Here is a 15,069-nt window from a genome sequence, read left to right as displayed (position 1 = left end):
GTGTAGCCCTGGCTGTCCTGGAACTCACTCTGTAGACCAGGCTGGCCTCGAACTCAGAAATCCGCCTGCCTCTGCCTCCCAAGTGCTGGGATTAAAGACGTGTGCCACCACGCCCAGCTGTAGTGCTTTTAATTATAGTACTCAGGAGGCAGAGACAGGAATACCTCTATGAGCAAGAGGGCATAGTGAGCAACAATGACTATGTAGAGAAACCTTGACTCAGAAGAAAAAAGAAGAGGACGAGGAGGGAGAAGAAAGAAGAGGAAGAAAATTAACTTTTAGAAAGTATATCTTTTCATAATAAATGTCTTCTCTCTCTCTCTCTGCCTTTGCTGTTGTAGATAGGCTCTTATTATGTGGCTTAAACTCCTCTCAAGTGCATGATCTTCCTATCTAGCCCTCCTGAATTTGAAACTTGCCTGGGGTGGGCTTGGGAGTTCAGAGGACAATCTCAGATGTTGGTCCTTGCCTTCTATCTTGATAATACCAGGTTAGCTGGTCTAAGACCTTCAGGCCATTCTCTGCCTCCCCTCGCCTGGCAGGCATGCTCTGAGATGAGACAGACGAGCTGTTTCTGGCTCTTTACATGGGTTCTAGAGATCTGAACTCAAGTTGTCAGGCCTACATAGCAGCTGGTTAACCAGAGAACCTTCTCCCCTGCCCTGGAAACATCCTTTCAGAAAGATTCAATTGTGTGCTTCCATTTATCTATCCATCCTCTTCTTAGCCTACATTTTTTCTTTTCTTTTTTTAAAAGATTTATTTATTATATGTGAGTACACTGTAGCTGTCTTCAGACACTCTGGAAGAGGGCGCTAGATCTTATTACGGATGGTGTAAGCCACCATGTGGTCGCTGGGATTTGAACTCAGGACCTTCGGAAGAGCAGTCAGTGCCCTGCCTACATTTTTTTCTTACTTATGCATTGTGTATGGAGTTTTACCAACATGTATTTTGTGTACTATGTGTGTGTGGTGCCCAAGCAGGCAAAAAAAAAAAAAAGAGTGTTAGATCCCCCTGGAGTGGGCTCAACAGACTAAGCCATTTGGACACTGGGAGGGGACATCATCACACCATCACTACCACTGCCTCCTCCTCTTAGCCACAGTGCCATCTCTCCAGCCCTTGGCCTAGTTTGTAGAGAAAGTAAAATTGAGACCTTTAAAAAGTGTTCCCTCGGGGCTAGAGAGATGGCTTAGCTATTAAGAGCACTGACTGTTCTTCCAGAGGTCTTGAGTTCAAATCCCAGCAACCACATGGTAGCTAACAACCATCTCTAATGGGATCCGATGCTCTCTTCTGGTGTGTCTGAAGACATCAACAGTGTACTCACATACATACAAATATTTATTAAAAATAAATATTTTGCCGGGCGTGGTGGTGCACACCTTTAATCCCAGCACTCGGGAGGCAGAGGCAGGCGGATTTCTGAGTTCGAGGCCAGCCTGGTCTACAAAGTGAGCTCCAGGACAGCCAGAGCTATAAAGAGAAACCCTGTCTCGAAAAAACAAAATAAATAAATAAATAAATAAATAAATAAATAAATATTTTGGACTGGTGAGATGGCTTAGTGGTTAAGAGCGCCGACTGCTCTTCCAAAGGTCCTGAGTTCAAATCCCAGCAACCACATGGTGGCTCACAACCACCTGTAATGAATCCTGATGCTCTCTTCTGGAGTGTCTGAAGACAGCTACAGTGTACTTACATATAATAAATAAATAAATAAACATTTTTTAAATAAATAAATAAAAATTTTAAAAAGTGTTATCTCTTTAGCTTTTCACTTAGTCTAGCTGACTGGTTTTATTATGTTACTCGTTGACCCTAGCATACCTGGAGTAGAATAAATGTCAAGGAAAGTCAAAGGAAAATGTTGCTTCCCTCTTTTATGTTTTGTAGCTAAAATTTGTTCAAATAACTTAAATATCACAATTACTTTTTTTCTTTATGTTTTTAGATAGTATTGTCAGCATTCAAAAATAGCTAGAATAAAGTAGAGGTAAAATAGACACCTTCAGTGAGTAACACACTTGTTTGAGACTCCGAAAAACAAAACAAAACAAACAGCAACTGGAATCTTTTTTATTTGTTTCAATTCTCTCTTGGAAAATTCTCCCTCCACACAGGTACAGTGATGTTCTTAGCAATAACACACACCTGAGCAGGCAGTCACTGTGTGCTTTCTGGAGAATTCAATAGAAACACAAAGGATTCTTCAACTAAATGTCTGTACTCCCCCAACACAAGAACCCAGGGATACCAAATTCATTCCACTTAATGCAAGTCTCAAAATGATAGCACTGCATACGTGGAAACTCAAATGTTCTTGGCATTTTCTGCTTCCTAATTAGTTAGCAAATCTCATTTGTTTTCTGGCAGACTTTTTGTTGTTGTTGTTTTTGTTTGTTTTATGTCTTTTTTTTTTTTTTCCCGAGACAGGGTTTTTCTGTATAGCCCTGGCTGTCCTGGAACTCACTTTATAGACCAAGCTGTTCTCCAACTCAGAAATCCGCCTGTCTCTGCCTCCCAAGTGCTGGGACTAAAGGCGTGCGCCACCACCGCCGGGCTTCTTGCAGACTTTTAAGTATAACTATTTTAAAGTAATAACCAGCTAGGACATTCTATACTGTGCCTACATTTAGATTATATTTTTTTCCTAACTTGCAACAGGAAGCAGCAAAGAGCTGGAGATTTCAGAAATTATCTTTCCCCCTATGGAATCCTGAAAACTCACATTTAAGCCAGACATGGTTATAAATAAAGGTTATGCTTTTATTTCTTGAACTTGGGAGGCAACCACAGGCATATCTCTGAGTTTGAGGCTGGTCTACAGAGAGTTCCAGGGCAACCAGGGCTATCACACAGAGAAACCTTGCCTGGAAAAACAAACAACAAAACAAACAACAAAACCCAACTCATATTTAGGTCAAGTAAAAGTGAAGCCTTCAAGGCTCAGTGGGGTTGGGAGTAGGGGTAGTGAGGATACAGAACAGAGTTTATCTGTTTAAAACATGAAGTATTTTTGATTTCACAAAGTTCTTATAACTTTAGCATCTTCTTTTTCGTGGCCAACCTGTCATCTGAAAAGTATTGGTTACAAAGCACTAGGTTTATTAAAACAAAAAGTTTGCCAGGCGACACAAACTCCTTTAATCCTAGCACTCAGAAAGCAAGGGACTGCAAGTTCAAGGACAGCATAGTCTGCGGGGCAAGTTCCAGGCCAACCCAAGGCTACACAAGTGAGACACTGTCTCTGAAAAGAAAAAAAAAAAAAACTGGGTAAGGATATCATGTACTCTTAACTGTTGGTGTCAATATTCAGCAGCAGTCTTTGCATGTACTTGATCAGCACTGAAACTGCTATAGGTAGAAAGGACTTTGCCAAAAGCCCATTTGGCAGGTTTTACTGTTTTTTCTCCACTGGCCACTAGGTTGCGCTAAAAGATGCAGTGCAACGTGCACGATTTAATTTGTAAAAAATAAGGGTTATCACGTGACGAGGCAGAGCATTAATACTTTATTTCACATTAATCTTCTCTCCTTAGTCCTCGCTCCCAAGACCTTTTAGAGCGGGACCCTAACAAATCCCATTTGGCAGGCCTTTCCTTGACTCCATCACAAAAGCTCCCTAGTTCTTCGCCTGGAAGCTCCGTTCGACATGGCGTCATCAAACCAGTAGTGAGAACTCCTAAACTGGGGTTCCTGCTAGAAAAATACGCCGCCAGTCCCCTAGGTAAGACCCTATTTTGAGGTTTATCGGGAGGGGACTGAGCCTGACGAGGCTGCAGGGCCGCGAGGCCCCGCCCCCCCCACTTCCCAGCGTGCCCTGCGTGGAGAAGACGCGGAGGCGAGGGCGGGGCGAAAGAAAAGACTGGGCGAGACTCAGGGAGTGGGTGGAGCCAGAAAGGGGAAGGGAGGGACGGGGGAATGGGCGGGGCTACTGGAGGAAGCGACTGGGCGGAGTGGGGACGGGCTGGGAATGGGCGGAGAAAGGGAGCGGCCATAGGGGGCGGAGCAGAGGAAGGGTGTGGTATTATGGAGGAAGAGGTGAGGCAGGGAGGCTCGGAGAGAGGGGCGGGGCTAGTAGTAGAGAAGCGTATCGGTTTTGCGACAGGGGCGGGGCGGGGCGGAAGCGGAAGTGGAGGGAGCGCTTGGCGGCGGCGGCGGGAGCTGCGGAGTCGGGAATCAAAATAAAGGGCCTGGGGGGGGTGGGGGGTAGGCGGCGGTGTCGGAATGTGAGCGAAGAAGGAGCTAGTGGCTGAGGTGAGTCCTCTGTCAGTGCCGGGACTCCACTCGGGCGCACCGGATGCTTTGATCAGCAGTGTAGCTGGTCTGGAAACGACGCCTTTTCCCCCCTCAGACTGATGCTTCTGGGATTGAAGGACCAGGACTGGGACCTGCCGAAGGGGCCGCGCGAAAAAGTCGCTCTCCAGTGCTCCCCTGGTCTCTTCCGAGGCGTTTAGTCCCAGCTGGCGCCTGTCTTCCTGCTCGCTTCCCGGCCCTCCAGGTGTCAGTAGCAACCTTCGCAGGATGTGCAAAGTTGGAAAGTTGAGAAAAAGGACAGTGGTGGGGCTGAGTCCCTTATCGTTTTATTGTTTTTGTTTTAGTAGCCACTTTGGATGCAGTTTCAGTTTCAGCCACTTCCCCAATTCATTCTAGCATGAACGTGGCGCTTTCTAGTTACACTAGTATCTTTTGGACTTTCCAGGCTCTTTCTGTTTTGCATACAAGGAAATTGTCAGCTAAATGGTCTTTCTTCACCTTCAGTGAGTTCTACATTTGTCCAGGGTCATTTATTGATATTTGTGAGGCACAGTGGAGTTGGAAGGTTGGGATACCGTATATTCACATACAGTCATTACTGTTATGGAATTTATATTCTATTGGAGAAAAATAGTCATTTTAGTTAAAAGGTAGAAGACGAGCAAATACATAGGACTGGGAGTTTGTGGCAGGGGGGAGGTCATTTGGGAAATAATTCGTCCTCAGGTATCTCTTGTCACCAAACTACAAATAGCTGTAAGTGAGGGGGTTGGCATGATGATTAGACTCACAAGAGATGGGCCTTATGTTTATAAAGATGACATGCCCACAGCAGCACAGAACCAACATGCAGGCAGTACAATGTTGCGTATTGCATTCTCAGCCACTGTCTAAGTTGCTCAGAAACGAGTTTCAGAAGGGAAGACTCTCTCACATTAGAGCTTATCCTGACTGATTCGGCTACTTAAATGGAATTCCTAGGACTATTTTGGGAAAATTTTAGGCTGCAGGCCACTAATGTTTTTCCTTGTATTTGTTTGAACTGAGTAATCAATCTATATATGCCTGCCTCCCTGCCTGTCTTGTCTATCTGTCTATCGACAGAGTTTCACTGTGTAACCACAGCTGCTTGGAACTTGGCTGCCCTTAAGCTTGCAGATATCCTCCTGCCTCTGCCTCCTGAGCTACCACTCCTGGCTCTTTGAGCAATATTGAAGGCACCTTGGTGTAGAAAGAGGTAGGTGAGCTTTTGACCTGAAGCTAGCTATGAAACTTTATTTTAAAAGTTGCTGTTTCTCAGTGAAGTGTTAGATGTGGTAGTTCATTTTAGGATTTGGCTTTGAAAGATTTAAGCCTGCTAACATTATGAACACTGTGATTATAACAAGTTCTTATGAATAAGAGTGGAGTGTGTTGGGTGATATAAAACCTGGATTTCTGGATTTTTGTGGGGTTTGTTTTTGTTTGTTTTTGTGTGTGTGTGGTTTTTTTGTTTGTTTGTTTGTTGAGACAGGGTTTCTCTGTGTATCATTGGCTGTCCTGGAACTTACTCTATAGATCAGGCTGGTCTCAATTTAAACAGATCCACCTGCCTCTGACTCCCCTAGTACTGGGCTTAAATGCATGTGCCACCATCACCTGGTACAACCTGGATTTAATTATAAAAGCAGGTGTTGTAATTGAAGTAGTGATGGTAAACTGTACTAGGCTAATTCTCTACTTCCTTCATTCAACAACCGATTACTCTGTGATTACCACAGAATAGTCTTGGGCTGAGCACAGGATATAGTGGTGAAAATGGACAGTGCATGCAATGCTGTGTACAGACAAGGAAACAAACTAACAAACTGTTTTTTTTTTTTTAAAGATTTATTTATTTATTATATGTAAATACACTGTAGCTGTCTTCAGACACACCAGAAGAGGGCATCAGATCTCGTTACGGATGGTTGTGAGCCACCATGTGGTTGCTGGGATTTGAACTCCGGACCTTTGGAAGAGCAGTCGAGTGCTCTTACCCACTGAGCCATCTCACCAGCCCACTAACAAACTTTTTTTCCCCCTTCTCTTTCTTCCCTCTCTGCCTCTGTCTGGGCTTGAACCCAGACCCTTCCGTATGCCACTGAGCTCCATACATTCCCTGGCCTACCAACAGAAACTTAAATAGTTTCAGCACACTACCCAAAAAGTAAATATATTTGGTTTTACAACTGGATCGTATGGCAAGGACTCAAGTCTCAACTCTAGTTCAACTCAGCCATAGATTTACTTAAGGAGTGTAGCTATGTCCTAATGAAACTTTACAGATACTAAAGTTTAAGTTTCATGTTTAAGAACACGTTCTCAATAATTTAAGAAATTGAAAATATATTCTTAGTTTACAGGCCACTTAAATCCAAGTGTGTCATGCCTCATACCTGTAATCTCAGCATTTGGGAGCCTGAAGCAGGAAGAGTGTTACTTCAGTATCACAGAATCAGATCCTGTCTAAGAAAAACTAGATAGACATACACAAACACACACATGTGTACAGAAAGCAGGTTGACTTTGGCTTGCAGACCATACTTTACTTTGTGTGATCAGTCTACCCAAATTTGAAATATATTATGAATCATTCTCCTCTCACCCTATCATGAAGATATAAAAATCTCAGAAGCATCTTACCAGAGTTATAGCGGAAAGAAATTATCTTTTACATGCACATATGAAATCTCTGATAAATCATCACTGAATGTGGTTTGTTGTTCCAAGGACTTAGACATAAGGGTTGTTGTCGTCATTACTAGCTCTCTCCCTGCTCAGAGTGTGCACTGGCTTTGCCTTTGGTATACTAAGACTCAGAAGAGTATCTGGGGTAAAGGACATCTGTGGCTTGTGACTGACTTAATTTCTGGATGTTTGGTGATAACATTGCTCTTTCATTGTAAACAAACCAAGAAATCAGTTGGTCGGCTTCATTTGTAGAATAGAATCAAAGTCCTCAGAGGTCATTTCTGTGCTTACACTGGGCATGGAGAAAGGTTGATAGTGTGGTTGTCCTTTTACTAAGATTAGATGCTATTTACTGGTAATTTCTTTGCTCTCTAAGCAGAACTTACAGAAGAAATATCTGAAAGTTAAGAAAAACTATAGGCTGAGTGTGGTGGTCCACATACCTTTAGTACCAGCACTATGGAGGCAAAGGTAGACAGATCTCTGAGTTTGAAGCCAGTCTGAACTACATAGTGAGTGTCAGGGCAGCCAGTGCTACACAGAGAAGTCCTGTCACAAAAAACAAACAAACAAAAAGAAAAACTATAGGCAAAGTCTGATTAGAGTCTGGAGACTTATTTCAGCCAAGTGAAGAGGAGAGTTCTCACCTAGAGATGTGCACTGTCCATGATTTGGCTCTGTCCTTCAAGAATGCCTATGTCCATTCTCATTTGAAAAGTTGTAGTGGCTGGGGAGGTGGCTCAGTAGGTAAAGTACTTGTTGCATAAGCACAAGGACCTGAATTTAATTCCTAGCACCTACAGAAAAGCTGGTTGTGGTGGTAACATGTGCTGGTAATCTCAGTGCTGGGAAAGTAGAGATAGGCAGACCCCCGAGGGTTTATGCCAGCCAGCCTAGCCAAATTGGTAAGCTCCAGGTTCATTGAGAAACCCTGACTTAAAAAAAGGAGGAGGAAGAGGAGGTCATAGATTGAGGAAGATACCCAAAGCTGACCTCTGGTCTTTACACACATGGGAGCATCTCCCCATTTACACGCATAGAGAAAAGAACTCTGGGATATGAGGAATGGCAGATCATAAATGGTATGTGTAGTGTATGGACGTGTTCATGTTGGTGTGTGCACATGTGCAGGCATGCAGGTGCACAAGCACATATATGCACACTAGAGGCCAGAGGTGATTTTTTTAATACCTTCCTCCTCATTTTCTATTTAATTTTTTTTTAAAAAAAGATTTATTTATTTATTTATTATGTGTAAGTACACTGTAGTTGTCTTCAGACACATCAGAAGAGGGCATCAGATCTCATTATGGATGGTTGTGAGCCATCACGTGGTTGCTGGGATTTGAACTCAGGACCTTCAGAAGAGCAGTCAGTGCTCTTAACCGCTGAGCCATCTCTCCAGCCCCTCTATTTAATTTTTTTTTTTAATTACACTTGTTTTTGTGTGGTGTGTATACACACACCACGGCATGAGTATGGAGATTGTAAGAGTCAGTTCTCTCCAATATGATGATCTCAGGAGGGGAACTAAGGTTGTCAGGCTTGGAGGCAATGGCCTTTAACCACCGAGCCATGTCACTGGCTCCTTTGCACTTGATTTTTGTGTGAGTCTGTCAGTGTACCTGGAGCTGGTTGGTTTTGCTGGGCAGGGTGGCATTACACTCTAGGAATCCGGCTGTTCTTCCTCAGCGCTGAATCACAGTTGCATGCCTGTCTTTTATCAAAGTGCTGACGTCAGAGTTCAGGGCCTCAGTTTTGTGTCACAGATATTTTTCTCAACCATTTCCCAACCTCAGATCATAGGTTCTTTTTTTTTTTCCCCCTAAATCAAATTTATGTGGTTACAATCGAGCAAGTTTACCAGATCTTCGAAGCCTGTAGTTGTAGTGAGCTGTGATATCCATGCTGTCTTTTACTCTTTGGGAGCTATGAAGACCATGAACTATGGTCTCATACTTTAACATTTTAAAATGGGTACTTGTGCAAAGAAGTAACATAGACATTGACTCATTTTTAACAGGGTGGAAGAAAGAGAGAAAAGAAAGATGAAAGAATGTTGAACCATATTGTCTGGCTATGTGATGGAAGGGAACGGAACTGAGAACCCTTGCAGCAGAACACTTGGATGGTTTCACCAAGATAATGATGCTAAGCCGTGGCTTTGGAAATTCTCTGGTTGCTTTTCTCGTCCTGAGCAGACATTGCCTCTTAGTTCCCAAACGGTAACTATATGCAGGACATGGCACACCGAATAGATGATGAGTACAGGTGGCCTGGACAGTCTCCAGCCAGTTTACGCTCTCGCACTCAATAAGAACACGCTTGCTCAACTCAGTATACCACTCTTGAGTGGCAGAGGTTTTAAGTGTTTAAAATTGGGGGGATTTTGGCTCCTTATTAAAGCCTCAAGTTCCAAAGCTTGCATAGTAAAATCAATGAAAAGTATAAAATAAATTGTATTTAACTACACTTTCTTTTTTTTTGGTTTTTCGAGACAGCTGCTTGTGGACGTTGTACATCGTGGTGCGCACTAGGCTCCGCACCACGATGTACAACGTCCACAAGCAGTTTTTTTTTTTTTAAAGATTTATTTATTTATTATATGTAAGTACACCTGCTTGTGGACGTTGTACATCGTGGTGCGGAGCCTAGTGCGCACCACGATGTACAACGTCCACAAGCAGTTCTTTTCCTTTTTGGTGGTGCTGAGTTTGAACTGAGAATGGATAGTTCTTTTTTTTTTTTTTTAAAGATTTATTTATTTATTATATGTAAGTACACTGTAGCTGTCTTCAGACATTCCAGAAGAGGGCGCCAGATCTCGTTGCGGATGGTTGTGAGCCACCATGTGGTTGCTGGGATTTGAACTCTGGACCTTTGGAAGAGCAGTCGGGTGCTCTTACCCACTAAGCCATCTCACCAGCCCGAATGGATAGTTCTAATCACTGGCTCTTTGCACTGTAAAAGCTGCATTAAAGCTTCAGGGTTTCCTCAGTGCTGTCAGCAGCACATTTGGGTCATTTTGGGCAAATGGCAGGTGTCATTCATATTGTTTGGAATACCAGTCTTCTCCTTTAAGGAAAACCCTACTAAGACCTGTTACCACCTACAGGAGTAAATGAAAGGAAGTCACTTGTTTATAAACCACCTTCCTTTAAGGCTGTCGGTGAAATCATGGTTTGCATATCTCAGTTTTCTTTTGACAGTGCTTTGAAGCAAGGAGAAGTTATGTATAGTCTCTGAGGTATGGATAGTTAATCTGGCTTGCTAAAACAGACCCCTCTGCCTGACTGTCTTAAGAGTCTGACAAACATAGTGTTAATTTTAGTTGTATGTTTCTTTAGTTGCCTTCCTGCAGACCTCTATTAGGATTGTCCCTGGTCTTAGCTGGATGCTGTTCTTTTTGTTCAGTTAATGATTAAATGGTGTAAAGAGAACATTATTTTCCATTTTTTAATGCTGTAATGTATGAAAGAACAAACCACAGTGGCTCCAAAACCTCACTTGTGTTCTGATCTCTCCTCAGAAAGAGTACATGGAGAACAAGAAAGCTGCTGTGGAGTTAAAGGATATACCATCTCCCCTTCATGTTGGCTCTAAATTTTTCCCAGCAGTCCCACTTCCTGATATTCGTTCTCTTCAGCAACCTAAAGTACAGCTCTCAGCTATTCCCAAAGTAAGCTGCTGTGCTCATTGCCCTAATGAACCCTCCACTTCACCCATGCGTTTTGGTGGTGGCAGTGGCAGTGGCAGTAGTGGAGTTTCTGGGAGCTTGATTCACTCGGGCTCACTCTTAGACTCACCAAGCACTGGGACAGTCACGTGTCAAGTAGGGTCAGGTTTTGCTTTCCAGTCCGTGTCTTCACTGCAGAATGCCTCCACTAGGAACAACTTGGTGGGCCTTGCGAGTGACTTCCCCAGCATGTGTGTAGAGAGTAACCTACCTTCCTGCAAGCACCTGTCGTGTTGTGGGAAGCTCCATTTCCAGTCATGTCACAGTAATGTACACAAGCTGCATCAGCTCCAGAATCTTCAGGGCTGTACCTCTGCTGGCTATTTCCCCTGTTCCGATTTCCCAAGTGGGGCTCCTGGGCATTTGGAAGAGCGCCTTTCCCATTCAGAGCGTACACCTCACTTGTGCACCAACTCTCTTCACCTAAATGTGGCACCTCCGGTTTGTTTAAAGGGCTCACTTTACTGTGAAGACTGTCTAAACAAGGTCTGTATCTTTTATTCTTTATCTTGGGGGAGAAGAGGTTTGGTTCTGTTAAATGGCTCTGTCTGGCCATATCTTAACTGCGCATGGAATTGAAGATTCTTCATGATGTAGATCACACTCCATCAGCATCGCTGCTTCTGGTGCTGAAAGATACAAAGGGTAAAATTGGAGGCCTTCCAAAAAGGTGCAGTATAGTTAACGTGTTTAGCTTGTGCTTTTAGAGCCTCTGGTCACAAGAAAGTTATGTCCTACAGGACACCTTAGTTTGCAGTCTGTTATCTGTTTCACCCTTCTCTAGTATGCAGTTAGTCGAGTTCTTATAACTAAACTCAGCTTATACATGGGGCCTTTCACAGCAGGAAAGTAACTACACGTTGTCTTTTTGTAATATGAGGAACTTGAAACTCGGCTCCAGGCATACTAGTGTTCAAAGGAAAGCATTTCTGCCATTTATAGTAGGTGTGTGTAAGATCTCCTTTATATCAAATGGATATCCCAGGTTGGAAAGGATTTGAACAGGCTCCTGATCATTTCAAGTTGCTTCTTGAGATGAAACTGTGGCTTGGTAGCTGATTGTTCTGATAAAGATTGTTTGAAAATACACTTTATTGGAGGTCAGCAGGTAGGAAGGTGAAATGTTTAGAATGATGTTTCAGTTGTATATGAATCTAGGTTCTGTATTGATGTGTCTAAAATGTCTTCTTTTTTTAAAAAAATCAAAACAGCCAGCAAGAAATAGTATAATTGATGCTGCTAAAATCTGGCCAAATATACCACCTCCAAGTACTCAGCCTGCATCTCCAGCTATTCCTCTGTGTAATGGCTGTGGAACAAAAGGCATGGAAAAGGAGACCTCATTGTTGTTGGCAACCAGTCTAGGCAAAACTGCTTCGAAATTTGGTAAATAATGGTGTTGCATTAAAAAGTGCATTTAAGTGCGCTCTCTCTCTCTCTCTCTCTCTCTCAGGTTTATTTGCTTTTATTTTATGTGTACAGTGTTTTGCATGCTTTTGTGTAAACTTACTAAATGTGTAGCTGCTGCTTGCGGAGGCCAAAAGAGAGGCACTGGATCCCCTGGACCTGGAGCTGCAGAAGGTCATCAACCACCATGTCTATGCTGGGAACGGAACCAGTGTCCTCTGCCAGAGCAAGTGTTCTTGAGTACTGACACGTATCTATAGCCTCCATCTGAGTTGTTTTCAGTATTCACACAAATGTTGTATTTAATTGCCTCTAAAAACTCCCTGGTGATTCTAAGGGTACATTTGTGTTTTACAGTATATGTGAGACTTCCTTTCCCTCATTTGGCACAAAGTTTTTTGATTATAGGCCTTTCTGTTGGGTTGAGGCTGTTTGAGAGCAGAATCTGTATAGGAGAATGAGGAGTCTATTAGATTAACTGCTGTCAGAGACTTGGACTCACTTAGATTGTATGCTTTGTCTTGAGATGGGGTCTCTCTGTGTACCCCTGACTGTCCTGGAACCCTCTGTATAGAGCAGGCTGGTTTCAGACTCACAGAGGTCCACCTGCCTCTGCCTCCTGATTGCTGGAAAGGCTTGTGCCATCACACTTGAACTCAGCTTAGGTTGTTAATGCTCCCTACACATACTTAGTATTTAGAAAAATTTAGTAGTATCCTGATTTTCCTTGTTGTTACTTTTGTTTTGTTTTTCAAGATAGTGTAGCCCTCAATGTCCTGGAACTTTGTCTATAGACCAGGCTGACCAGGAACTTAAAGAGACCTGCCTGCTTATGCTTCCCAAGTGCTAGGATTAAAGGTGTGCGCCACCACTGCCTGGCCATAGTGTCATTATTAATAGTATTTGAAACCTGAGTGTTCTCAATCAAAATCATTTCCCTAAAAAGCAGTTACTGTGATACTTTATTGAAGAAAACATCTCTGAAAGGTTAAACCAGATGTTCATAATGTACCAGAGTAGTTTCAAGTGAGAAACAGTGCTATAGTTTCACTTTGATGGTCTTTTCAATTCTCTTCCATATCCAATAGGAAGCTAGGCCTGTACTAAGGTAGAAGCAGGTCCAGGGCCCTTAGCATCCACTTAGTTTCTGGTCATCATTGGAGAAGCACCATGGCTCAGCAGGAGATGAATGAGGTCATAGCACCACTGATTTGTAGGTTTGATGCTACTAAAAACAGGAGTGGTCTCAGTATGTCACTGGAATGTCATGGTTGCTTCTCAGGCTAGCCAGTGAAGTTGGTATCCTTAAATTTAACGGCAAGCAATAACTTGATGTTTCTGCTATTTAGAATGATGGGTAGTTACCTATTATAATTTAGCTTGCTGTTTGTTTTACACTTTGTGTAACTTGAAGTATTAACATTTCTTAAGGGTCACCAGAAGTTGCAGTCACTGGACAGGTGCTGGAGACCCTCCCCCCCATTGGCGTTTTCTGGGATATTGAAAACTGCTCAGTCCCCTCTGGCCGGTCAGCAACAACTGTTGTACAGAGAATCCGGGAGAAGTTTTTTAGAGGACACAGAGAAGCAGAGTTCATCTGTGTGTGTGACATCAGCAAAGAAAACAAGGAAGTTATTCAAGAGCTGAATAATTGTCAGGTAAGGGTTTTTCTTGTTGTTTGTTTGTTTGATTGTTTGTTTTTTAAGCTTTGTAATCTGCTGAGGGCCAGAGCAGTAGCTCAGCACTGACTTCCAGAGGACTGGAATTCAGTTCCCAGAACCCACATGGTGGCTAACAGCGATCTGTATGTAACTTCAGTCTCAGGCATCCTACTCCCAGGTGCACATGTGGTACACAGACATACATGCAGGCAAAATACCCACACACACAGAAAATTTAAAATAATGTAATCTGTAAAAATGTTAATCTGCTGTGGTTATTAACAGAACAAGTACATGTGATTATTTAAGGTGCTGTGTTTAAAATCCCAATTCCAGATTGGTTTAGTGATATTGTTATTTTTTTTTAGAAGCTAGAATCTTTTTTCTTCTTTTTTTTCTTTTTTAAAGATTTATTTATTTTTATTTATATGAGTACATGGCCACTGTCTTCAGACACACACCAAAAGAGTGCATTGGATCCCATTATAGATGGTTGTGAGCCACCATGTGGTTGTTGGGAATTGAACTTAGGACCTCTGGAAGAACAGTCAGTGCTGTTAACCACTGAGCCATCTTTCCAGCCTGTGATATTATTTTTTATGCTATCTTCAAATGGGAGAAAACCACACGCAGTTTTGAGTAGCGCTGCTTGTATCTTGACACCATGCATTGCAGTGGCCGCGTGTACTGTCTGCTTCGGCTTCACTCTGCTCTGTTAGGTAGGCATACAAAATGGATGGATTATTTGTAGATGTAATTTAAGATCTAAGAAGGAAACCACTTCTTTGTGAGTATATTGACAATAAATGAAAGAATTAGAATATTTATTTAGAGACAGAGTCTTAGCAGATAGCCCTGTCTGGCCTAGAAGTTGGTATATAGATCACACCAGCCTTGAATTCACAGACATCTGCCTATCTTGGTCTCCTAAGTGTGAGATTAAAGGCATGCACCATCATGCACAGCATTAAGAACTAAAATTTAAGTCAAGGGAGACTAGGGCTGGAGAGATGGCTCAGTGGTTAAGAGCACTAGCTGATCTTCCAGAGGTCCTGAGTTCAATGCCCAGCAACCACATGGTGGCTTGTATCTATGTGATCTGATGCCCTCTTCTGGCCTGCAGACATACATGCAGGTAGAACACTGTATACATAATAAATAAACAAACCTTTAGAAAAAAATCAAGGCAGGCTGACCTCAAAGTCTGCTGTAAAGCTATAATAGACTCCAAATGTTTTGGCTCTTAAATAAATAATGCCACTAAAATTTCATATTTCTTTTTTTTTTTTT

The 15,069-nt window shown here is 42.7% G+C and overlaps 1 protein-coding gene across 2 annotated transcripts in view; it reads left to right on the top strand.

Annotated features, from left to right (window-relative positions):
- The first annotated feature begins 4,180 nt into the window (after positions 1-4,180).
- Positions 4,181-15,069, top strand: part of Marf1 (meiosis regulator and mRNA stability factor 1) — a 50,606-nt gene continuing 39,717 nt past the window's right edge. For both annotated transcript variants that reach the window (XM_029470325.1, XM_021184552.2), the window contains exons 1-5: positions 4,181-4,263; positions 8,999-9,200; positions 10,505-11,197; positions 11,923-12,097; positions 13,550-13,776. In XM_029470325.1, coding sequence (XP_029326185.1) covers positions 9,060-9,200; positions 10,505-11,197; positions 11,923-12,097; positions 13,550-13,776 — 1,236 coding nt within the window. In that variant the 5' untranslated portion in view covers positions 4,181-4,263; positions 8,999-9,059. The remainder of the gene's footprint in view (positions 4,264-8,998; positions 9,201-10,504; positions 11,198-11,922; positions 12,098-13,549; positions 13,777-15,069) is intronic.

The sequence above is a fragment of the Mus caroli genome, chromosome 16, assembly GCF_900094665.2.
Source record: "Mus caroli chromosome 16, CAROLI_EIJ_v1.1, whole genome shotgun sequence".
In the NCBI taxonomy this organism is placed as follows: domain Eukaryota; kingdom Metazoa; phylum Chordata; class Mammalia; order Rodentia; family Muridae; genus Mus; species Mus caroli.
Note: the sequence above shows the minus strand (reverse complement) of the source record. Positions and strands in the feature narration are given on the sequence as shown.